The sequence below is a fragment of the Colletotrichum godetiae genome, assembly GCF_030913485.1.
Source record: "Colletotrichum godetiae strain CBS 193.32 chromosome Unknown BDP55scaffold_40, whole genome shotgun sequence".
In the NCBI taxonomy this organism is placed as follows: Eukaryota; Fungi; Ascomycota; class Sordariomycetes; order Glomerellales; family Glomerellaceae; genus Colletotrichum; species Colletotrichum godetiae.
Window position 1 is genome coordinate 187,830 of NW_026851288.1, and position 24,374 is coordinate 212,203.

Sequence of the window (24,374 nt, forward strand, 5' to 3'; positions counted from 1 at the left end):
GAATCTTGGCTCTCCACGCAGACACGTCAACGACCAAAGGCTTCTGCCGATCTCAATATGCATAAACCAGTCGTGAAACTCGCAAGTATCAACACCTTGGGGAAGAGGCCAGGGCCAGATGAAAATTCCCTCAATCCCTATGTTGGTTTGGTGTTGGTATTACTTGATACAATGTCGACCGAAGACAATCTTCTGTTCCAACACGACTACGGAGTAACAGAGCGGTCATTGCTTTCAACATGTCTTGTCAATCTTGCATTTCTTCACCAAGCAGACTAGGTCTTGCATTGATGCTAGTCACTATATGCGCACTGTATAGGGGCATTTATGGAAACTATGGACACGGCCGAAATTCCTGTCTCCACGAGTATGCATACCGTGTTGAAGAAAGTAATCCACTATTATGGGTCAGTCCAAGATTCTTCACAGCTTGACACCGCCGGAAACTCTTGAAGAACTTCCCGATGCTCGGAAGGGATCTCCCGAACTTGGTATCGATCTACGTTAAGATGGGGGCCATACGTTTCGGGACAGTGGCATGAGTGCGACGATGCATGGATGGTGTACATTTGTTGTCGTTGGAAACCACCGATCTCGCGAAGCATCGACTGCAACGCTGGACAGAACGCCAGGGAATACTATCCATGTTGAGTGCGCGTCGATAGCTTCGAACGGTAGCAGAGATCACTGATCACATGCCACCTATGAAATGCTTGGAGGCCGGGGAGGCACGTCTAGAGTTCACATGCCAAGAAATCCTCAGGAGAGAGGACGCCAAAGAGACCGAAGGATACCTATTCGCAACTGGCGATGAATAGAAATCAAGGTCAGTATAGTATCCGTATTGTCCAGTTGAATCAATTCAGAAATAGAATCAAATGCCTATCTCGGAACCAACTCCGTCTCCGTTCTGTTCCTGCATCTCATCAATGTCAGGGCAAAGCAACTGACAAGCACAGCATCGTTCCCGATTAGTGGATAGGAACCACGAGCATTTTGCCGACGGGTTACATTCGAAATTGGACTGTCTGAGCTCCGCAAGGGGGTTGAATTCTCTTACCATGTTCATCCCAGCGCCCCTTTGTGGCAAGGAAGACCACAGTGCCACAACGGCAGAGAGCCCGGGGCTGGGGTCGGTGGATCCTATGCGAACTTTGGTTGCCAGAAGAAGTCGGGCCGCTATTAAGTAATTGACAGATCCGTGCTTGCTTTTTCTAAGTTCTTTGCATTCCCTTATAAGATTTCTGGGTCGTTCAGGTCTTTGCTCTTTCTTTAGCTGTTCGATTTGTGGCACTTTTCCTTCTCCTTCGAAACGAACCCGTGGAGCACGAAGGCCGGTTCTTCAGCGATCACGAATCCGTAAATCCGACAAGATGGGCGCGGCTACGTCGAAGGATATGGCCGCAGCGGTCCTGGTGCCGCTGCCATTCAATATTATCACCATGATCTTGCGGTTCTGGATCCGGGCGCAGAGGAAAGCGTGGGGACCGGATGATTGGGCCATGGTGGCTACCATTGTACGTTTTGATGATGCGCGTAATACGGAATGGATTAAGTTTTTTTTGACTAACATATCAAAGCCGGTCTGGGCAGTGTCGCAAATTGGTTTAATAGGTATGGCCTGGAGCGGAGTTGGGCAATTGGACAGCACCCTTTCTGCGGAACAGGTTGCCAACTCATACTTCGTAAGTTCTGCCCTATTCGAACAACGATACCATCCAATGTATATAGTGACCTAATGGAATCATTAGTGGTTTTATGTGTTCCAGGAGTTCTGGTGTTTTACCTTGGTTACTCTCAAGTGGTCCCTTGGTTTCACCCTGCTGCGTATCGGTAATGGCCAGCGTTGGGTCCAAATCGTCATTTACACCTGCCTCGCACTAGTCACAGTCTGTACCGGAGGTACTGGCATGTATTTGTTCTTTCAATGCTCGCCGGTTGAGTACGTTACCGATTGCTTCGGGTGTTGTTCATCAGGTGCTGACGATTCCTACCAGGAAAAATTGGCATCAAACTATGCCAGGTGAATGCAAGCCTCGAGAAATCCAGACTGCCCTGTCCTTCTTAGTTGCCGCAGTGTCGATCTCAACTGATTGGATATTCGCCATCATGCCTTTCGCTCTGATTTGGAGGCTACAGATGGCGAACAAGGTCAAGGCGTCTGTTATCGGTCTCCTGGGCTTGGGTTTCTTGTAAGTTACTGTTTTGCCCTTGGTCGTCTTTCCCGCCTTGCTAAGAATTTCTAGTGCATCGGTAGCTCCAATTGTCCGACTCAATTACCTCCTCGGACTCAACGATGCCGAAAAGTTTCTCCAAGGCCTCAGTATTATCCTCGCCTGGGCACAAGCAGAAGTTGGCATCGGAATGCTCGTCGCCAACCTCCCCGCATGTCGACCTCTCCTTGAACGCGCCCTCGCCCGCCTCACGTCCTTCACTGGCTCAAAAAACAAGTCCTCGAAAGACCCAGCCGCCTCAGCCGCTGTTAAAAACAGCTATCTCGAGCTCGGAGAGAGGGACCCTACGAGAAAAAACATCAGCCAAGCTAGTCGATCTGGGGTCGAGACAAGGGTTTACGGCAGAGATCTGGGCGATATCAGCAACGAAAGTTTGCCAGACGATCACAGCCAGAAGAGAATCGTAACGAAGAGTGGGTTCGGTGCGATCAGAGTGCAGAAAGAGTTTGGGATGGAGGTTGAGACGAAGCGCGGGGACAATGTGGTCTAGACTATGTGATCGGCGCAGTAATTGTTGATGAATGAACGAGAGGCAACGAGAGGCAACACAGTATCCGTACCTACATTCAGTAATCCACTGTTAATCTAATGGATTCAAAACGTCCGTCGAAATCAAGCGTGCCGCAAGCGAGGTTAGGCAGCCTGTCGATTGGCTCAGGGCTGTATCCATCCCCTGGCGCGAATCTCTTGACGGGCAGTGACGTCGCTCAAGTTGTATTTTGTTCCAATAAGGACTGACCTCATAAAAGTTTGCACAACACTGCAGATTTCAAGAAGCCGAGAGGGGTTGTGTCGACAATATATGGCGATGTGATTGGCGCCTTCGTCTCTTGTAGACAAATTGCGGCACTGCACGGCTATTGTGCCTAGTGTGCGATGTGGTTTCTGGTGGAGATAGATGCATTGAGCGACCCCCCTTATTCTCACACGAAGTGGATCTCATGACCTCTAGCGCCGGACGCAATCCGCGGGCACCAAAAGCGGCCCGTTAGCCTCATCGCTATACGGATACCTAAGATCTCTTGCAATTTTCGCGAAAATATCAGCGTGTGAAGATTGCCCGTTGCTGGCCATCGGTTGTTAACAAGTAGCAGTGTCAGGTGTGAGGCAATGCAAAAGGCTCGAGGATGGGCACGCATGATTATCAGACCGGACTTTACCAGGTGTCGCCAACACGCATATAAAAGATGGCATATCGTAGAAAGCTGTCTCTAACCATCTGTCGCAAACTCGCTGTGACTCCCCTTTTGTGCCCTTTGGGTATGTTTTTCAGCTGTTTGTACGTTGCCCCGTATTAGGATGACATTGGGCATAGACTTTCAGTACCTTCGGCTCTATCATAATAAGAACGGCAGGAGGAAACACGGCATGCGCGGGGCTAGGCAGCTAGTAACTAGTCCTCAACTTAAACTGGTTTGAACCAACCCATCAAGAGCGAGGCAAAATATAAGTGAGATCTTGCTCCAATCGAGCGAGACCTGATTCTTGACAGGTATGGCTTCATTGAACATTCGGGTGATTTGAGGTTGCTTAATGAAGCATAGGCTTGCTCGGCGGCACTCCACCCCGCTCCGTCTCGGCCCCGCTGGTCGCGCTTCGGCCTGAGCTACTACTTCGGCCCCATGGGAGACGGGGCGGAACCGGCACTTATACTTGGTCCGGAGCCGCTGTGTAATACCCGATACTCTCTTGCATATGATACATGGAATACCTATCGCAGTCTGTGGATAAACTTCCTTATTCTTCGCAACTCGGTGGTATATCTCGGCGGTTTCGTAAGCATCGTTGAACGTGAGACGGACCTTTCGTAAGTTCGTGTAGATCTCGGCGGCCGATCGCGCCGAGCTTCGTGGAAGCTGTAATTTATGCACTACAGACATGAACTAGGTGACGTGCAATGCAAGAGCAAAAGTTCCCAAACAACATTAGTCGCCGAAGTAGGTCTGCTCGGTTTCCGAGCTTACACCACCGTGTTTGGCATAGGTGCCTTAGCTTGAGCACTTCACTTACAACACGCATGGAAGTAAGCGGAACATGCCCAAGGTTGCAAATATATAAGTCTTAGCAACGGTGAAAATGAATTGCCATTCTAAAAACTCTCACAATTGCACATCAACACGTTCCTGAAGTACACTTGAAGATAACACTCGAAACGCCGCCAAGATGACCACCGGGGAGCAAAACACCGTCGCGGCTGCTGATGCCATCGAAAGCGTCGCTCGAGCGAATCTCCTCCCACCGAACAAGAAATTGGACGACGCGATCGCGAACTCTCAGAAACACGACTTGCCAGAGATCACTGTATCCCCGCTTCAAGGCCAGTTCCTCGCTATCCAGTGCAAGCTCATTGGGGCTAAAGAAGTTCTCGAGATTGGTACTCTGGGCGGATACTCGACCATCTGGCTTGCTGAAACGGGTGCAAAAGTCACTAGCATCGAGATAAACCCAAGGCACCGCGATGTAGCCCTTCAGAATGTCTCGGGGCTCGACACCGAGATCATACTCGGCTCTGCCCTGGACGTCTTACCCAAGCTGGCCGCAGAAGGCCGCAAGTTTGACTTGGTGTTTTGCGACGCATCGTGGGGCGAGCAGGAGAAGTACTTTGACTGGGCGGTGAAATTGACCAGAGCGAAGGGATGCATCTACGTCGATAACGTTGTGTGGAACATCCTCAATCAAGAAAAGGCGAAGGAAGGGAGGGAGTCGTTGTTGACTCACGTAGGGAAGGACAAAAGAGTCACGGCGACACTCGTTCCCATGATATCAACCGCGCACACTGTCCACGAGGGCCGCACCATTCTGGACGGCTTCTTGTTGGCAGTCGTCAGTTAGGAACCTTCCATACAGCCTAGGGATGATCAGAATGCAACGAGTCAGCAGATGGCTTCGTATGAGACTGGTGGAGTGTTGCTGTTGCGTACATTGAGTGATATTTATTAGTCCTGATTAAGGTAGAAAACCAACCCCTTCACGAACGATCTACTTTCGAGTTTGAAGGGTTGATAAAAAATTCATACTGTGGTCTGTTTCTAGACTCCCTATGGTATTATACGCTCTCCGCGTAGCCTGCCTCCTTGACAGGCACTTCTTTGGCTTGCTTCTTTTCAAAAAGCTTTTGACCAATTTTGTCGGTCATTGCATCCGTCTTGTCTCCCAAAAATGTCTTGATGCAACCGTAAACACCAGAAATGAACCAAAAAATTGCATTCACCAAGTCGATCCAGACTGCCACCTTCATCACACTTGTCCTGCTGCCTTTGTACGAGTTGTCGCTCTCCCTGTGGAGGAAAATTGCTGCAAAAATTCCGAATGCCACGATCCAAGAAACGAAAAGGACAAAATCCCAAGCAAAGGCTCGGTAGGTCTTGAAAATCTTGATTCTGCTGCCGACGTAGGGAATGGCGCCGAGCGGGGTGGCGGCGACGAAAAGAACAGCCGTGATAGCTGAAGCTCCTGCCACGGCAATGGCAAAGATCCACTCCGGCGAGAATCCATCGTTTGCCTTGCGGTCATCGTCGACACGGTTGCCGTAAAAGCCGCAGGCGATGAGAGCGAAGAGAAATTGGAGACCACGGCAGACTAGGCGAGGAACGACTTCGAATGTCTTGAGCCATGTTTTCCCCATCGTCTTGCCTGTTGCAGCTCCCTCGTTGAAGACACCGCGCCCGGCTTGGCGACCCATTTCTGCCTTATCCGCGGAACGAAACTCGGAGGCAGCGCCGGCGAAGCCCTGCACGTTGCGGCCGAGCTCAACGGCACTTTGGCCTGCCTTGAGAGCGTTTCCGAATTTGCCCATTGTCGGTTGTTACGAGGTGAAAGAATGTGTATCTCGAAAAGGGTTACGAAAGTGTGAGATTGCAAAAATCTCTTGAAAACAGAAAGGTTGGTGAAAGTAATTGGAAGATGGGCAAGAGAGGCTTATCAAACGATGCTGCGACGAGAAGATAATGCAAAAATGCGAGACTGGCCGGCAGTGCAAAGTAGAAAACTCCGAGGAAACACAGGCGCCAAGTGATGGAAAGAGGAATGGAAATTCGTAGCGAGCGTGATTCAGAACAGCGTTGAGATCATCGGGATAGCCAACTTTATAATAAGACGAAATGAACAAAGACCATCACTCTTGAACGGAAACAACACCCAATGAGTCCAACCTCACGATGTTGTTCAACGCAAATAGTAACAGCAATCCTTTGAGCGTTGGCGCTATTACTGTTGCAGCGGTGAACAGTCACAGCCAATCATTCATTCTCCAAACCCTGGCGCATCTGGCAGGCCGTTGAACACTGGGGACCATGGGGCTTGGCTGTTTGAGTCGTAGCGAGTCAACCCCAACCGCCTTTGCTTTGTTACCCCAGACAGGGCGCTTAGCGAAACGCATCGCTTTGTAGGCGCCAACAGAGCTATTCTTTGACTGAACGAACAGATGGACCAGTAACCGTAAAACATTTCCTCGGCCTTTGTAGATTGCGGCTCGCCTCAATAGTATGAGAAGACCAAGGATCTGTTATCCGCGACATGAATGCGCAAGTCCTCGAGTCACTGCATTGTCGGGGCAGTTCCAGCAAGCTGTGGTCTGCGACGCAGGCCAAGACATGAGAGAATGCCACACGTTGGTTGGGACAGGAGTGCTCCCAAATAGGCGTCAATGCTCAGGCCAGCCAGGCCAAACGTAACGATGATGGCGCGGCTCGCGCGGTGAGATGACCCTCAACACACATCCTGATGGAAGACGAAGGTCTACCATGCTCTGATAGCCTCCACCAAGATATCAGGCTCTCAGTTTTAGGATAGCTGATTTAACGGCAATATTCGGCAAGGGCCGAGGCTGTCAGAAAGACAGGTGGGTGGATGGCATAAAGGACCGTCCGATCCCAGTATGTAACTGAACAGTGACTTGACCGCCTATCGTTACGCCATTTCAGCATGCAGCCTCCATTGATAAGGCACTTTACATGGCTTACCTTCTCATCGAGCCGCCCTAAGGTCTCCGGTTGTTTCTGGACTTTAGCAATTGGGCAAACACCGTGATTGAGACACGACAGCTCTTAGCGTGCCGATTTGAGCCTAGAGCATAATTTCTCCTAGCTCCCAATTGCTCTATTAGCCGTCCGAAGGACTGAAGAATCTGCGCTGGTGTGTTGCTCATTCTGGCATCGGCCTCGGCTCTTGTGAAACGCAGATCCGAGCGACCGTGAACCTTCAACGACTGAGCATAACCGACCATGCCGATGCTGATATTTTCTTCGCGTTAAATATGAATAGCCTAAAGCTTTCGAATAGACTTGGTGAGCCGAACTTACTTGTTCCTGTGATCTAGGAGTCCATTAGATTTCACTATTCGACATACTAAGCCACCAATCTACACATTCTTAACTGCCCGCAAGTCAGACTTCATCGGTTTGTGACAGCATGTCTACCAACGCGACGAGCCTCTCAGCAGAAGAGATTATTCGCCATCCTGCATTCAATACGACGCAATGGGATCTTGAGCCAAGGCTATCGGGCTTCGCTACGGTCGCCGAGTCTCGTCCAGGGGGCCCATTCCCTATGTGGTACGAAGTTCACGGTCGCGGACCGAAGAAGATTGTCTGGATCATGGGCCTCGGTGGTAGCCGGAACCTGTGGAAGCGCCAGAATCGACACTTCGGGCACCAGCGTGGCGAGGAGTACAGCTCTCTCGTCTTCGATAATCGTGGGGTCAGCAAGTCGGCCAAGCCGAATTGCAGATATAACACGTTGGACATGGCAAAGGATCTGGTCGAATTGCTGAGGCATATTGGCTGGCTCGACACCGATTCTCAGTACTATCCTCGAGACCTCAATATTGCCGGCATCAGCTTAGGCGGCATGATTGCGCAAGAGCTTGCCCTTCTGATACCTCAACGATTGCAATCGCTGATCCTCATCTCTACGGCTCCTCGCCTAATTCGAACCGTCCATACGTTCGAGCATATGAAACAGCGAGTAGCGATGTTTCTCCCTACAGCAGTTGATATAGAGCTCAAGAACAAGGCCAGTAGGCTGTTCACCAGAAGTTATCTCAATGCGCCGGACACTGGATCCTTGGACCCAGAGAAAACGTTTCCCACCAATCTCGATCGCTTCGTGGCAGAGGAGCTCGCAGAACGTACCGAAGACACTGACTTTTCTCGGAGGAAAGGCGTCATGTTGCAGGCTATTGCCGCTGGATGGCATCACAAGAGCGATGCAGATCTCGCCAGAATGGGGGACGAAGTAGGCAGAAGCCGAATATTGGTGATGCACGGAACTTTTGATGAGACCATTACATTTCCGCACTTCGAGTTGATTAAGGCTGCCCTGGGAGATGGGCCGGAATATATTGCGTGGAAAGACTGTGGCCATGTACCATTGTGGGAGAGAGAGGAGGAATTCAATGAGACTGTGAGACTCTTCATTGACAAGACAATCACAGTCTCGGCCAGTCTCTAGTTTTGCAAGCCCAAGTCTATCGTATCTCAGTGCAATCCCACATGGTCGTCCAAGTTTATCCGTCCCATTGGAGCATGAGTCGCAAGGCATATACGACAGAACTTATCCAATTCGTCTGCGGGCCGATCCATCGTGGGCCCTTTTTAGGCTCGGAAGGGCGGCAGGGGCCGCAACCCCGCGTTCGGGGTAGACTTGAACCGAGTCACCCGTCTCTACCTCGTGGAACTACCTAAGACGGATATATGTCTGCGCACTTATCCGTCGATTCCTTTCGATTATTCAAAGTGGTGCCTTGCCCGCCAATTTCAGACTGATTTCTGGCCGTGAATTGGCAGGATGTCATTGTAAGATGTTTATTCGACTCCTATTGCTGTCGCCAGCCCTGGCAGCTGCAGCTATTGACAGGTATGAGGAAAGAAAGTTGTTGATTTAGACGAAGACTTGTTCTGTTGATAATCACTGATGAATCTGCAGAAAAGCTATCGTAAGGTCTTTCAATGTGGTGAGAACAGAGGTGCCTGAGGTCATTGACAACACCACGACACCTCTGCAAGTTGGAAATGGGGACTTTGCCTTCAACTTTGATATCACAGGCACGCAATCGTTGATACCTTTCAACACACTTTCCAGCTGGGGATGGCATAAGGATGCTTTACCACAAAATGGGTAAGACTTTGGCGTTCCATTGAATCACCGTTTTCATACTCGCTTATCTTGAATGCTCATATCGTGCTGCATTCTGCTAGGGAGAAGCTGGACGACTACGCTGGCATCGCTGTAAATACGCATGGAAGAGAAGTGATCTACGACCTTGAGGATCCGAAGCTGCCGGAGATTTCCAAGTGGCTGAGCGCCAATCCCAACCGAATCAATCTTGGCCGCATCAGCTTGAGTTACAAGAATGAGACGCTGTCATTGATCACGGATCCCCAACAAGTCCTCGACCTTTGGAACGGTGTTACTACTTCGACGTTCAAGGTTGATGGCAAAGATGTGAAAGTCACTACTCAGGGAGATTTCGACACCGACTCTGTAACTTTTGACATAGTGTCAAGGTTGATCTCTGAAGGAACCCTTGGAGTTGAATTTGACTTTCCGTTTCCTCCAATCCACAAGGTTGAGAAGACATCAGACTTCGAGGTTTTCATGGGAAGCTACCAGTTCCCGGACAATCACACTACCTCCATCATTAAGCCTAACAACATCTCGGATGGCGCAGCTCATATCCAGCACACGATGCAAGAAACGTCATACTATCAGAACTTGCGCTGGCCCAAGGAATCACCATTGACTTTGACAAGAATTGGGAAACAGGATTCCAACGCGACCACTGCACATCGCTATAAGTTGTATCCAACTACGTCCGGAACGAACCTCACCAGAGCAAATAGATTATCATTCACTGCCCAGTACAGCCTCCAACTTCAAAAGCCACCACTGCCCTCGGTCATTCGCAGACGGAACAGTCTCGATTGGCAGAAGTACTGGGAAGAAGGTGGGTTTGTAGATCTCACCCAGTCGTCGAATCCAAATGCGACGGAGCTCCAGCGGCGCATTATACTCTCACAATACGCAATGAGAGTCAATAGCGCAGCAACTGGCCAGCCACCACAGGAGAGTGGTTTGGTATATAACGGGTGGTGGGGTAAGTTTCACATGGAGATGGTCGTTTGGCATTGCGCTCATTGGGCGACTTGGGGAAGACAGAAGTACTTTGATCGGGTATTCCCTGCTGTCTATGAGACTCTGCTACCTAGCGCTGAGGCAAGAGCCCGCCGCATGGGATGGGAGGGCGCCAGGTATGAGGTCTAGGTCTATCCAATGATGAAATTCGCGTTTGCTGAACAGAGTGATCAATTAGATGGCCTAAGATGACGGAGCTTGTCACCAAGGGCATCGCTCCTGGAGAGACTCGAGCCTACCTTCAATGGCAGCAACCACATCCCATCTATCTCGCTCAACTAGCCTATAAGGCCAACCAAAGCGACGAGACTCTTCAACGATGGGACAGTATCATCACGTCAACTGCCAAGTACATGGCATCGTTTGCTTGGTTCAACAATTCAAGCGGCAAGTACGATTTAGGACCACCTATTCAGGGTGTCACGGAGAACTCATCCCCTACGGAGATTTCCAATTTGGCTTACGAGCTTGCTTACTGGCAATGGGCTCTCAACGCGGCTTGCGACTGGAAGAAGAGACTTGGACAAGATTGTCCCGAAAATTGGTCCATGGTAACAAAGAATATGGCATCTCCTCCTCAGTATGATGGCCTATACGCTCCTTGGGTCGGGGGCGGGGTTAATGCATCTTGGTGGGATAACCCTCAGCTCAACAAAGATCCCAGAAGCGTCATTATGTTACAAGGCATGGTACCCGATACCCCACTGGTAAGATATGTGGAAATTGAGAGTAGACTCTTTGTTTGATTCATCAGCTGACGATGGATGTGCCAGGTGAGTCCAGAAGTCGGCGTAAGAACTGCAGACAAGGTATGGGATGTGTGGGGTGACGCTCAAATTCGAGGCTGGGGGCGAAACGTCCTAGCCATCAACTCGGCCCGTATCGGAAATCCAGAACGAGCTATCTATCACCTAACCAACTTCGGATACTGGATGTTTGGTGATCAAGGCTTTGCTCACAGATCTGGTCCAAGTGAGTCTTGCAGCTTGCGGAATGAGTGTAGTTTGTGTACCCCAGGGCTACAAGTGGCGTCAAGCCCCAGTACAATCAACTAATGAAGTTGCGATAGGTCCATCTCCACCGCCTTATTTCCCTGGAAATGGGGGGTTTCTCTTGGCGATCGGGTATATGGCAGCTGGTTGGGCAGGCTCCGAAGGGCACGCACCTGGATTCCCCAAAGACGGAACTTGGGTTGTCAAGCATGAGGGAATGATTCAGGCTCTATGAGCATGGCACAAAACTTAGAATGAAGACATCTGAAAGGGGCGTTCCTCTTATCTCTAGAAGGTCCTATAAGCTCTCTTTCTTGATCAACATTTTGACGTATCGATATGCATCCATGTGACTGATATCGTTGACCACCTCGATTGTCCTGTTTCACAGGACTGAACTCATTCAATTACCCAGATATACAGCTACACGCAAGCCTCCGTTATACGGAGCCGTAGTTGTCTTGAAACCATTCTTAGGATCGTCGAGATGCTCAATCAGATCTTTGTAGCCTGCTTGACCAGAAATTATGTTGTCAATGACGATCAAGGCGCCAGATTTCAGATGCGGCTTCACAAGAGCGAGTGTAGGCATCGCAAGCTGTGACCAAACTTCTCAGGACGTTAGCGCAACGAATCATACCACGCGTGTCATAGTCAAGCTTGTAGCTTTTAGGAAGAGTAGAGAACGTACTGTCAAGTAGCAAAAAGTCAATTTCCTCTGGCAAGTCAGTCTTTAGTGTCTCTCGCAGGTCACCTTCTCTTAATTCAATCCAGGATTCGACCTCAGATCCCGCCCTTCTCCAGTTCTCCCGGGCTTTCTTGGCTTTGGATGACTCGTTCTCCGTAGCGATCACTTTGCCCCCGACACCTTGTGCCATTGCATTTTGTCCCACAGCGAGGGCAAGCCAGATTGTGCTGATGCCAAAGGAGGTTCCGGCTTCGACGACGTGTCTCGCCCCAGTGGCACGTAGGAGAAGGTAGACCAGAGCGCATTTATCTGGCTCCAGGGCCACAAATCTTTCCAAGGCAACTGAAGCAGGTTGACTGTCAGTGCTGACGTAAGGAGGCTCAGTGAGAGCTTGAGTGTGAAGGTCTTTCAGAACAGCTAGTGTAGCAGAAGTTGCTTGCAGTGAGGACAAGTGCCTGTCTAGATCTTGAAGATGAGCCATGACGAAGAGTATGAGGTGATAATGATCTTTGGATACTTGAGTTTGGGGATGACGAGAGCGATGTTGCAGCTGAAAACTCATGCGAAGGCTTGGTTCTCTTACTAACAAAGACGTTAGGCGATCAAATGATGGCGGGGTCGCTAGAGCGGAAGCCCTTGCTAGAACCTACCGCTTGTGGAATCGGGTGCAAACGAATTCGCTGTGTCTCCGCTATCGGACCGGGAATGGACCTCGGCCGCGGACGTGTAAGTACCATGGTCAACGACATAAACACATGCCGATTGATTTTATCACCTTAGTCTACATACCTCATAGAATACGAATCTTAAAACCCAAAAAATGGATCAAAATTTCCTCAATGTGCGACAGTCAATATTTGAAATTTGCCAGCCATCTAGTTGCTCATTTGATATATTCATGGTGTGGTTGAAGGCGCTAGTCGAAACATCGCTGCCGATCGCAGTTTTGGTCTGTGTGAAGCTTAGTCAAATGCAAAGCACGCACGTGGCACGTTATTTTTCCGAGCTTGAACAGCCCGATTCCGACCCTCGGGAGTCGGGTATTAGGCAAGACAGTGGTCAAGACATCTGCCGCCTCGGGGGATGAAGGTATGGGTTCGTGGAGATCATCCAGGGCAACCACAAATGGACAGGAGAATTGGACAACTGGAGAGGAGACCAGCAGAGCTTGTTGACTTCTGAAATGTGATCTGTTCTCTTTCTTCAGGCACGAAAGCGCTATGAGTTAAAACGGCTGAAATCAGCCAATTTTCGGAAGCCATGGGCCAAGGCTGGTCTGGTGTGGGAAAAGGTGAGAGAGCCAGAGAGATGATTCACCCGGAATTGGCTGATAGAATTGAAACGGCATCGTAATGCATAGAGTGGGATTCCATTGTGAAGAGTATGTAAATTGCCCAGAAGCGGTGGCCTAAGACGAGGAATGGAATTGCAGGGATTGCCAAATGCACTTCAATGCATGTAATCCAGCGTGGCTTCAAGCCAATTGATTCAAATGGCCTGGCCCAATAACGTCACAAGACACCTATCGTGCTACTCCAAAATCAGCTACAGCCACGCAGACATTAAAGTTACTTCTACTGGACGTCTTGCACAAGGGATGACTTGGCCTATTTCCCACACTCCCCTGTTCCATCCCCCTTGAGACCTAGCTCTGAGCCACAACATGACGGTTGAAACACCTCAAAATGTCAACTGGACTTGATATATGGCAGCCTTATGCTGTGAAGTAGTGTAGCCGCTACGCAAGATGCTACCAATGATCAATCTCACGAGCATTGGAAGTTGAACTGGCACATTGCAGTCTTGTCTCACCTCGAAGGAATCTCAAGTCATCGCCAAGAGCGAGCAATGTGCCTAGGAGGTCTACAGGGCGAAATGAGCAAGGTTCAAGACATCGTCATTTTTCAGCAGCAAACGGCCCGATACCAAAGTGGCGGAGACATTGTATGGACGGGCAGCTGGGACAACGCAAATACTTGACAAGGCAAAACTCAGCGCCAGAAGGAGAAAAGAGGAAACTTCTTGGCATCTCTATGGGATATAAGATCCACGCTGATGCACTACGATTGAGGGGTCGAGTTCCAACGTAAGATGGGGTAGCCTCGCCCGCTCGTTTCTCAGTTTTTTCAACCTTTCATCGCCTTGCTGCATACCTAAGTAGCTTGATTGCCTATTTTCTAGGCTGATCACTTGGGACGAGCCGTTTTTATCGTCCGTCTAAGGTAGCTTGCGGTCCTCTTACTTTAATCTTATCAAGCTCCAAGGCTTTCCCATATTTGTCCCACGAGCCTCAGCCCTCGTATGCGCCACGTTTTGGCTAAGTTGGCTAACATGAAGAGGTAGCAAAATGTCAGGAACGACGCAATCCCAGCCCGCCATCAATGCGTTCTGCGGCGAACACCACGTCGTCGACTGGAAGGTCGAGCTACACAGCGCCAGTCTTCACAAGGAATGCTTTGTGGGAAAACTCTGCGTCCTGGCTGAGGAGCAATTCTGTCCGAAGGCTAAGTTGTTCGCATGCTATCAGAGAAGCGGACTATGGGATGCTTGCGATCCTAAACATCGAGCTTGTCACATAGGCGAGCCCTGCATGGTTACTGGTGAGAAATATTGCGCCAGGAACCTCTACGTGGCCAAGTATGAGCATGTCAATGGGACCTGTTCCTCCCGCTGGCCGGATCATTTGTTTTGTCCAACAATATCCGAGCTTGACCAACAATACTTGTTCCCGGGTTGTCCGGCGTGCGTTATTCTGAGTGAAGCCAGGGGCCTTGTGCTCATACACCGCCGGATGCTTGATGAGTGTGTGGAAGAAGAAGGGCTGTCTGGCGCGGACGTTGATTGCATCCGACTGAGCCTCTCTGGGTACATGCGGGCCTACAACGTCAGGAGGAGAATGCATATGGAGGAACTCCAAAAAGAAAGTCAGATGATACATGACTTAGAGATGAATTATGCCTCTGGTAGTGGGGAGATTACGGAGGCTCAGAAGCCCATTACGGGACGAAGGCGGTGGTGGAAATCACTTATTGAGAGTGCCATCAAGGCCGTCTTCAGCATTTGGTCTTGAACCGAGGTAGATTCCAACTGGCTCGAACTGGCTAGGTTGATTCATGGCTGGACACTATGTCTGGTCTATCTTATGTAGTCTGTCTCAAATTCTCAATTCCGAAAAGTTTTACATCATGATAGTTGCCTCCTTTGTAGTCTCATGCGTAGAAGATTTATGTCTTCCACAACATTCGGGAATTTCTTTTCTTAGTAAAGATAAAGAAGTTCGAGTCCCGGGTTTATCTGAACACAAACGGTTCTACACCTGGGGTTTGATGGGTTCAATTGAAAGCATTGGTGGCTGGGGAGACTTCAAGCACGATTAGCCATTTCAATTTGGGCGACATTGACATCATCTTTCAGGGTGTCAACAGTCTTGGAATGAATAATTCCTGGAACTTCGTAGCGCCGGAACTTTCTTGCTGGTAGTTGTTTGATGAACTAAAGGTGTCAGTGAGACGATTAAAATGTGCCAAACGCCCCGAACAAAGCCTTACCATGGTATTAATTTCTTCGAGAGTCCGTCCCTTAAACTCGGGGAGGAAGAAAAAGGCCCACAAGGCTGCAATGATGCAAGATGGGAACCAAATGTAGCCGTATCTCGGGCCCCAATTCAGGGCGCTCGGATTGATGAAGTACGGCGTAGTAAAAGTGACGAGCCAGGCCAGGAGATATCCACATGCCGAGGCAACCCCAAATGTGTAGCTGCGAAGTCGTTGTGATGGGGCTTCTCCGGCGACCATCCAGGAGTAGGGTGCTACCATTCCCTGTTGGATTGTCAGTCTTCCTAATCGAAGAGTCAAATGTCCACTCTCTAAACCTACGTTGAAAGCGACCATGAAAATGCAAGACATCGCGACGAGCACCTTTCCCGCATTAATTGTGTGTGGTTGCTTGTCGTAAGTTACAGCCATGATGAGTTGCAAACAGCCACAAACGACGAGACCGTTGATGAGCATGATCCGGCGGCGACCATAGCGAACTACGATGATAGCATTTGCAATAATGGCCAGGAGACCAGCCGTAGACAGGACATTTGTCATAGCGAAGGGGTGTTCGACTTGGGCGACGGAGAAGAAGTATGCTTTATACGCTGTTTGACTTGAGTGAGTTCATGCAGTTGGCGTGCAATCTTGAATCGATTCGGCACTCACCAATGATGAACATGGATCCCGATGCAGCCTGTAGACATACAGCACCGATAGAGACCATCGAGCGTCTTCGGTCCACTCGATCCTTGAACATGTCCAAAAATGCAACGGTCTTTGTCAACTCGAGATGTTCTTGGATTGAATTTTGAATCTCTGTGACTTCATCTTCAATGTTTGCGCCGTTGGGTCTCAGCCACTCAAGAGCTTTACGACCCGCAGCAACACGACCCTCTAGAATCAGCCAGCGTGGCGACTCGGGTATGAAGAAAAGACCGATGGCTAAGAGGACCGGTATCACGTAAATTGTCGCCAGAGGTATCAAGTAGGCTGATCTGTCAGGACGCTGGGCAGTTGCCCAGTCTATAATCGTGCCAAGCAGGGTGCCCTAAATTGAAGTTAGCCAGATTAAACGCAGGCCTTCAAAACAATGTCAAGTCCGGGAGTAGAACACCCACAATCGTTACACAGAACTGGAAAATAGTAAGGAATAGTCCGCGATATTTTGCTGGACTACTCTCCTGTAGGTAAAGCTGAGAGAAGGTCATGAAACCTCCGTTGCCTAGACCGATGAGCAAGCGACCAAAGTAGAGTAGACCAATGTGCGATGTGGTCATCATGAGGATGTTGGCTATAATGCAGAGTATAGAAGAGAGCCAAAGGCACATCTTCCGTCCTAATATGGTTGCGATCAAACCGGCAAGCACAGAGCTGAGGAATGCTCCAAGCGTCATTAACGAAGATATGAGCTGTTGTCGGGTGGTGGAGATATTCCAACCAATTGCTGTGCCTCGATCTTCGTATCCGTAAACCTTTAAGCAACAGGTTAGTGTCCATGACACTTGTTCAAAACAAAAAATCTAAGGAAGGCACCGAACGACAGGAATTGGGAGCGAAGCGGCAGACCTCGAGAAAGCCAGGCATTGCCTGCAGACCGCCAATAATTCCAAAGTCTAGTCCATACTGAAATGGAGACAATGCGATCATGCCGCATGCCACAAAGCACCAAGAGTGAGCACGAATACCATCAGCAGCCATGTTTGTTATGTTTCGCCTGGCCAAGCTCTGGAGGACCACCATTGAATTGAATGTTGCATCATTTATTACAAAGTCTGGAAGAGGGGCTACTCGTGGCTTCTATAGGCTTTGTAAAAAAGAGACTGGTCTATAACCTATGAGATCGGCAGTTCTGAAAGGGAACTTGGCTCGAGTGATTATGAGAAGATGACATGAGGTTGTACGCATGTGGGGAAGGCAAGCACTAGTTTAAATTCGGAGCTGTCAGATTCTTAGTGCAGTGAATGGGGAGCAATAGATGGTAGAAAGAGGTAAAGTCTCGTTGTATCAAGATGATTGGGCTCGTTCTCAAAAAGTCTGCGGTCTGCGTAATGTCACAATGATCGGCCGGGAGATCATAACCGTTGCCGTTGCACCAGGCGGATGTGGGGTAATTAATACCTCGAAAACGTGGGGTATCTAATACTTCAGTATGACAACCCCACGGCAGATGTGTCAGAATAAACTGTATCCTTCGGCAGATGTTTATGTCTGTGTTTTCCTTCTTCTGTCTATCTCTGCTCTCTCCCGAGTTAGCTATATTGTTGTCTTGAGAAGTTCTCTCGAACGAACACCATAGTACCGCCTATGCAGACTGGACTGGCAGCCACCATCATGGCCACGCTGGAAACGAAGACAGGAATTAAAATCGTTGTCGTGGGCGCTGGCTTTGGGGGGCTTACAACTGCAATTGAGTGCCATCGACAAGGCCATGACGTTGTGCTTTATGAATCATTCCCTGAGCTGAAGCAATTAGGCGACATAATATCGTTTGGTGCAAATGCTGGTCGGATCTTTCAGCGATGGCACAACGGCGCCGTTGTCTCCAGGTTGAAACCACTTTGTATCGATTTACAAGACTACGGCTTCCGGATTCACAAGTGGGACACTGGCGAAGTTGTCCTCACACAAAAACGACCACCTGCAGACCTCGAAGCACCTGTTCTCAATGGCCATAGAGGAGAGCTGCACGAGGTCATATACAATTATGCGAAGGACGAACTAGCGATTCCAATACATCTTGGCCAGCCGGTCACTGACTACTTTGAGGACGAAGATGGTGCTGGAATTCAGCTTCAGAACGGGAGCAAGGTTGGTGATCTCCCCGTTTCTTCAAGAATCAAAACCCAATACGGTAGCATCGTGACATCTTACTGATGCATGCAGTTTCAAAGGTTTTGGCTGATGTCGTCATTGCTGCCGATGGAGTCCGATCCAAAGCGAGAGAACTTGTTCTTGGCCACAAGGACAAGCCACAAAGCAGCGGATATGCGATATGGAGGGCGTGGTATGTCTTCGATACTGTCAGAGCTTGAAACCGCCTCTAATCGTAACTCGCCGTAGGTTTGCCGCCGATGCCTTGCTGGCAGACCCTCGGACCAGACAATTCTGTGAGAATGGCGATACCTTCAATGGTTGGATAGGCCCAGACGCCCATTTCCTATTCTCTACTCTGAAGGGAGGTCGAGACTGCTCTTGGGTACTGACCCATAAGGACGAGTACGACATCGACGAATCATGGTCCTTCCCTGGTAAGATCGAGGATGTTTGCCGCGCACTTGAAGGCTGGGACCCCATGTGCCGAGTAATCATCGAGAAGACCCCGTCACTAGTGGATTGGAAGCTCGTGTACCGCGATACACTTCCTAACTGGGTCAGCGGAGGCGGAAGAATCGCCTTACTAGGAGACGCCGTTCATCCGTTCTTGCCAACAAGTACTCAAGGAGCGACTCAAGCTATGGAAGACGGCGTTACCATAGCAGTCTGCCTGAAACGTGCGGGAAAGGAAAACGTTCGTACAGCGCTCAATGCTTATCAGGGCATCCGGTAAGGCAACACCCTTCGTCCTTCAAAAACGTTGTGCCCGGCATTCTAACGCTCGATAACAAAGGTACGACCGTGTGAGGGCTGTGCAGAAGACTGGAGTCTCCACTCGTGAGATGTGGCACAAGACAGACTGGGAGAAAGTGAAGAAGGATCCCACAACGATTGCTTTGCCAAGAGAAGACTGGATACTCGAATTTGACGCCGAAAAGCATGCGGAAGAGATGTATGAGAGCGTTGCCACTCCATCCCTTTAAGTAGAGCACAGTTCAGATACAGTCCAAAGATAGAGTGAGGATAGTAACGCGACCTAGGCCATGTCAAAACATGAATGCTTGATTGAGTGCTCATTTCGGTCATTGTGTCTAGGCATACCTATCTCCTGCTCACTGCTCATGAACCAAATTCACTCAGCTGTGGCTTGTGATTGTTGGATCAACTTCTCGTTTCATGAGGAAGCCCCTTCTTGTGATATCGTGTCTAGGCAGCCGACAGTCCACTTTCACGATTGAACGACGAAAGAGCTAATTGTTGTTTCGGGCCAACGCAAACGTGTGAAGTAAGGCAGTCGTACCAGAGCCCGCAGTCAGCAGGACACATGCTACTTAAGTCACCTAATGGGTGGATACAGTGGAACTCTGGTAAAGAGGTTGGCCAGTCGCTCAGCACGCCATAAAAGGTTAATAGCTATTTGTGCGGAGTAATTTCCATCCAAGATGATGAACATACTCCGTACATATTTCTTCAATGCAATCTGCCTTCGATACTGATCAAGGACGCGACCCATAGCAGTTGCAATTTGCAAGGACTGGAAAGCTTGAACGGAACGAGTTTGGCGAGGTGAAAAGTAGCAAGAAACGTAAGATCTCGGTTCCTTTGCTGTCTAGGGTTTGATGTGGGTTTACTCAGAGTGGATGAACATCTGTCCCAACATCGCACCTGCAGACTCCAGTCTCCTGCGTCCAACACAACTCTTGCAACGGAGACTCGGATCCTTCGTCAACTCGGCTGCATCTGTGCGAAAACAAGGTTAAGATCCCGACAAGGCAAGGGTAGTCGCCTGCAAAGAATCGATTACTGAATGCTCTGTAAGATGGCAAGGGGAGTTGCCCGCAAATCTTCCCCGGTATCGTGCTTTTCTTGATCCTGTCTCGGCGCTAGTCAACTTTGTTGGACGACCCTTGTCAAGAGTAACGGGGCATAGCGTGATCTTGTCGCGTAAGCGGCTCGGTTTGGGGAGTTACCCCGTGTTCTGAAATTCGAAGATTTGAACTTTGAGTTCTCCACGCACTTACGCCACTTCCTCGAGAAAAAGGTCAACAGGTTGGTAACAAGATACATCGCATCATCTGGAAGATGACTGAATAGTGGAACGATGGGTCGCCACCCCCTTGCATCGTCAGCGTTCTTGGTTTGTGTGATGGAATTCCACCGCATATCAAGATGCTTTCTTTTCTCATTTTTCGACGATGTATAGACGTGTGTGGGTGTATGGAATTCCTGGTAAACCGTCATGCCGCTTAGAGAATCCGGAGGCGCGGAATTCTTCACCAGTTCTGATGATCCATAACAATGTCCATGTCCATCTACTATTTCGCCCAATTTCCATGATCCCTCTCCCATGTCCTCCAAGTCTTCCACAAATCATGCAAGATTGTTTGCTCTTTGCGTGTATCAAAGAGCAAGCCAACTTCCATTTCACTACTCCTCATATTATTCGTCATGGCAGGGGTAGCAAAGGAGGCCGTTGTGGTGAGTTGACCTTCCATTTTTGCGAGTCACGCGGATTCAGATTCAGACGCCGATATTCTCGGTCAACAATATTGAAATGATACTGAAATGATGTTACTATGCAGCCAATCGAGGCCGTTCTTCTAGGACTAGCCGTCGTCCTCGTTCTTGCGCGCTTATGGCTTCGTCTGGTGCGACAACATCAGAAGCTGACCATCAGTGATTGGATTCTTGTAGTTTCTTTGCTCGATGCTACCGCCCTATTCACGACCGATACTATGGCGTATAACCTTGGAGGAATGGACGAATACGACCCTGACGCTCCTGACGCTCCCATTGAGGAACAGATCTTGTTGATGAAAGTTGCCTTTGCTGGGAATTACTTTTACGATACTGGCATTTACTTCCCAAAGATCGCGTTGCTTGCCTTCTACTTCAAGCTGATTCCGCCAACAATGCCGTTCCTTCGAAAGGCGCTCTACGGCGTGAGTGCTCTGACGATATCTTTCGCAGTGACGACTTTCTTTCTGGATACCTTTTGGTGTGGCTCTGATGTTTCTATCAATTGGGACGCAGAGGGAAGCTGCAGTACCTATGACTCGAAAGATGTTTTCCGCATCGATTGGGCCATGAACTTTGTGTCGGATGTGCTGAGTACGCCAGGTCTTTTCTCCGTGCTATACAAGCCTCTCGACTGACAGGAAAACAGTTTTCACCATTCCATTTCCTCTCTTATTCGGTCTTCAACTCAGCGGCAGATACATCATCGGACTTGCCGCCACATTTTCCACCGGCATCATCACGATAGGGGCCAGTGTTGGAAGATTTGCTACTGTAGAAGCCATAAACGCATGGACAAACGTCTGTAAGTTCTCTATTGACAATGTGCGAACACTAGATTATGGAATAATACTAAACGGTCACCAGATGTGCTTTCCATGACGGAAATCGCGGCCGCAATTATTGTCGTGTCTCTACCCGCCTTGAAGTCGCTTCTTCATCGCAGAGGGCTGCCTACCTCAAAGTATGGGACCGGGCAAACTTTGTCAGCAGGGCGGGCATTTGACAAGCAGCCAACAAATTTCAGTCGAAGTCACATCAAGCTGTCCTCGGGAAGGGAGCCGTATGTGGCGACAGCGACAGCGGTTCCCGAGGAGGAGTCAGGCAGCGAGGTGGAACTGACCAATCTCGAGGGATCGAATGTGATCTACAAATCCGCTCGAGTGAGCGTGACATACCAACGACGAGAGGACGTTGACAAGGATTCGAGTCGCCCGGCGTTCGGTTAATAGAGACTGGGCGGAGGCGAACCCGGGTATGGAGAAAGGTTTGGACTTTTTTGTGAAGAACCAACCGGCGGGTCCGGGCCTGCCGGAGAGCGACCGAGAGGCCAATCAGCTTTTGCGGGATTCAACCACATTTCTGCGCATATGCGGCGCGGACGCACGAAGAGATTGTATTACCACGCACAAGAGCCCGGGGATACGAACCGAAAGAGAGCACACCGGCGGAGACAGTAGACACAGAAAGAAGAAAAAATAAAGGGTTCTGGGCTGTTTCACGCATCAAAATATGCAGAATTTGCAACCTCGCTTCATTTTCCCTGCCAATGCCGCTCTCAACAGTCAAGCTAATCCACGCGAAATGTTGCGCCGTCCATGGCCGATATCTTGGTGATCCCACCGTTGGAGCAGTTCGGTTCATACCCGGACCAATAGACAGCCGATATCCTGACTGTGACTCTCACGGAAACCATCCCGGCTCGTAGCATGCGCAGACGTATCGCTTCCGTGGTCCTCTTTATTAACGCTGATGTCTCACTGCAAACCGTACAACATATCCGCATAGTAGTCTGCTTCTTTCTCGAATCATTGTAGTTACCTGCGCTGTGCATTTAACTTGAGCCACCCGACGACATGGCGTATTTCATAGACGGAAAGGATTGCATGGTCAGTACCCCCAGCGTGATGCTCTTTAGTCATATGACTTCAAGACGACGATTCTAACGCCAGGATCAAGATATCCGAATGGATTCTGTTGGCAGCATCCTACGTGTTCGTCGGCCTGCGACTTTGCGCCCGGCTGTTCCGGCTGCGAGAGAAGCTAGCTTGGTCTGATATTCTTCTTGTTCTCTCTGCTATCAACGCTCTCGCATTGATCATATGTGATACCCTGACCTTCCAACTCGGCGTCATGGATCACTGGGAGTCTTCTGTTGCTCTGTCCAAGGTACGCTTCAAGCCATAAACCCCCTCCTGACATCACTAACATCTGGCTCAAAGATCTCCTTCGCGTCCAACTACTTCTACGATGTCGGAATGGGCTTTCCCAAGATGAGCATGCTGGCATTCTACTGGGCCTACTTCCCCTCAACTACGAGCCCGATAATGCGCAAGGCACTTTGGGGCATCACTGCTTTTGTCTGCCTTTCGTACATGGCTATACTCTGGGATGACACATTCTTCTGTGGCAAAGACGTTTCGGTGCAGTGGTCGCAGGAAGATGGCGCATGCAGCGTCTTTTACGCGCCGGAGCCCTTTATCCTCAACTTCACTCTCAACCTCGCTTGCTACCTCTGCGGTAAGATCGTCCCTTCAACTCTTTTTGTTGGTCCCTTTGAGGATGATCATTAATCATAGCATCTCTAGTCTATGTCCTTCCTTTGACTCTGTTGATTCAAGGTGTCCTCGAGCGATCCATCGGTCTAACTCTTACTTTCGTTCTTGGTACCTTGACCATCATGACTACTATCGTTCGCTTTATCACCCTGAAGGTTGGCACTGGTCAGGAGAACTTGGTTTGTAAGTCTTGGGTTACGCCTCTACCCATTCGTCAAAACATTGTCTGATCAGAGCTCTATAGATCCCCTGAGTATCCTCGAAATGACGCTCGCCATTACCGTTGTGGCACTTCCAGGCTTGAAGCCTCTGCTTGACCGAAAATCTACGAAGTCGTCGGTCGAAACAGTCCAGATTGACCACGAGAGCAAGAACTTCTCATCATGACCACATATATTGCGAGTTTTTTGTTCACCTCGTGATGGAATATTCTTGGCGCGGCGTTTACTGTCTGCGCGATGTGTGTATCATCACGCAGGAGAAGAGAAGCTTCCATGTCCTTCACATCAGGTCCTTTCACATAAAGTAGACATATGGTCTTAGTCCATGCCTCAAGTACCTAATCAGATCAATGGCACCACACACTCAGGTCCTCGTATGCACATTGGGTCTATTTTACTGTAATCCAGTTCAATCAAGACCTCATCCTCCCATGTAGCAAGCCTATGGGCGATATCTTCGCAACAGCGTTGTCATGTACTGATACTGATAGCGTCTACTGAGATTAATGTAATAATAACCGAGTGCAGAGAAGGAGCGGTTGAAACTCCATGTACAATCAACCCCCAGGTCAAAGCTCAGCGTGTCATACTACCAGTGTGCAGATTCAGTAGCGTCGTACTCCCTTAATTGTGCCAAGACATGCCTGTTTATATGGCGCGCCAACGCGTATGCTCCCC

General features: G+C 49.5%; 10 protein-coding genes across 10 annotated transcripts; 7 read left to right on the forward strand and 3 right to left on the reverse strand.

Moving 5' to 3' along the window:
* Positions 1 to 1,373: 1,373 nt before the first annotated feature.
* On the forward strand, positions 1,374 to 2,724 carry BDP55DRAFT_731634 (uncharacterized protein; the record flags this gene model as incomplete). The annotated part of the gene is made up of 5 exons (XM_060579835.1): positions 1,374 to 1,517; positions 1,581 to 1,685; positions 1,752 to 1,942; positions 1,998 to 2,192; positions 2,247 to 2,724. 5 exons carry the CDS (start codon positions 1,374 to 1,376, stop codon positions 2,722 to 2,724), a joined length of 1,113 nt encoding a protein of 370 aa, XP_060426183.1.
* A 1,618-nt stretch (positions 2,725 to 4,342) lies between these two features.
* Positions 4,343 to 5,163, forward strand: BDP55DRAFT_673838 (O-methyltransferase). Its single transcript, XM_060575627.1, has one exon. The coding sequence runs from the start codon at positions 4,398 to 4,400 to the stop codon at positions 5,064 to 5,066; it is 669 nt and encodes a 222-aa protein (XP_060426184.1). The 5' UTR covers positions 4,343 to 4,397; the 3' UTR covers positions 5,067 to 5,163.
* BDP55DRAFT_673840 (uncharacterized protein) lies at positions 5,164 to 6,385 on the reverse strand. Its single transcript, XM_060575628.1, has one exon. The coding sequence runs from the start codon at positions 6,028 to 6,030 to the stop codon at positions 5,281 to 5,283; it is 750 nt and encodes a 249-aa protein (XP_060426185.1). The 5' UTR covers positions 6,031 to 6,385; the 3' UTR covers positions 5,164 to 5,280.
* A 1,014-nt stretch (positions 6,386 to 7,399) lies between these two features.
* Positions 7,400 to 8,757, forward strand: BDP55DRAFT_273340 (glycylpeptide N-tetradecanoyltransferase). The gene has a single exon (XM_060566433.1). It carries the CDS (start codon positions 7,644 to 7,646, stop codon positions 8,682 to 8,684), a length of 1,041 nt encoding a protein of 346 aa, XP_060426186.1. The 5' UTR covers positions 7,400 to 7,643; the 3' UTR covers positions 8,685 to 8,757.
* A 235-nt stretch (positions 8,758 to 8,992) lies between these two features.
* Positions 8,993 to 11,594, forward strand: BDP55DRAFT_718303 (Six-hairpin glycosidase-like protein; the record flags this gene model as incomplete). Its single annotated transcript, XM_060578405.1, has 6 exons — positions 8,993 to 9,089; positions 9,159 to 9,350; positions 9,431 to 10,483; positions 10,546 to 11,074; positions 11,141 to 11,339; positions 11,371 to 11,594. Exons 1-6 carry the CDS (start codon positions 9,034 to 9,036, stop codon positions 11,592 to 11,594), a joined length of 2,253 nt encoding a protein of 750 aa, XP_060426187.1. The 5' UTR covers positions 8,993 to 9,033.
* A 168-nt stretch (positions 11,595 to 11,762) lies between these two features.
* BDP55DRAFT_558840 (S-adenosyl-L-methionine-dependent methyltransferase) lies at positions 11,763 to 12,528 on the reverse strand (the record flags this gene model as incomplete). Its single annotated transcript, XM_060569843.1, has 2 exons — positions 11,763 to 11,968; positions 12,051 to 12,528. 2 exons carry the CDS (start codon positions 12,526 to 12,528, stop codon positions 11,763 to 11,765), a joined length of 684 nt encoding a protein of 227 aa, XP_060426188.1.
* Positions 12,529 to 14,132: 1,604 nt separating this feature from the next.
* Positions 14,133 to 15,234, forward strand: BDP55DRAFT_673846 (uncharacterized protein). The gene has a single exon (XM_060575629.1). It carries the CDS (start codon positions 14,395 to 14,397, stop codon positions 15,115 to 15,117), a length of 723 nt encoding a protein of 240 aa, XP_060426189.1. The 5' UTR covers positions 14,133 to 14,394; the 3' UTR covers positions 15,118 to 15,234.
* A 176-nt stretch (positions 15,235 to 15,410) lies between these two features.
* BDP55DRAFT_751636 (general substrate transporter) lies at positions 15,411 to 17,326 on the reverse strand (the record flags this gene model as incomplete). Its single annotated transcript, XM_060580647.1, has 6 exons — positions 15,411 to 15,539; positions 15,596 to 15,865; positions 15,923 to 16,191; positions 16,253 to 16,634; positions 16,705 to 17,058; positions 17,153 to 17,326. The coding sequence occupies 6 exons, from the start codon at positions 17,324 to 17,326 to the stop codon at positions 15,411 to 15,413; spliced, it is 1,578 nt and encodes a 525-aa protein (XP_060426190.1).
* Positions 17,327 to 17,775: 449 nt separating this feature from the next.
* On the forward strand, positions 17,776 to 19,383 carry BDP55DRAFT_751637 (putative MAK1-like monooxygenase; the record flags this gene model as incomplete). Its single annotated transcript, XM_060580648.1, has 4 exons — positions 17,776 to 18,437; positions 18,470 to 18,590; positions 18,647 to 19,129; positions 19,194 to 19,383. Exons 1-4 carry the CDS (start codon positions 17,891 to 17,893, stop codon positions 19,381 to 19,383), a joined length of 1,341 nt encoding a protein of 446 aa, XP_060426191.1. The 5' UTR covers positions 17,776 to 17,890.
* A 1,465-nt stretch (positions 19,384 to 20,848) lies between these two features.
* On the forward strand, positions 20,849 to 23,862 carry BDP55DRAFT_696305 (archaeal flagellin N-terminal-like domain-containing protein; the record flags this gene model as incomplete). The annotated part of the gene is made up of 8 exons (XM_060577566.1): positions 20,849 to 20,878; positions 20,983 to 21,511; positions 21,567 to 21,722; positions 21,785 to 22,110; positions 22,877 to 23,086; positions 23,140 to 23,437; positions 23,497 to 23,658; positions 23,720 to 23,862. 8 exons carry the CDS (start codon positions 20,849 to 20,851, stop codon positions 23,860 to 23,862), a joined length of 1,854 nt encoding a protein of 617 aa, XP_060426192.1.
* Positions 23,863 to 24,374: the final 512 nt, after the last annotated feature.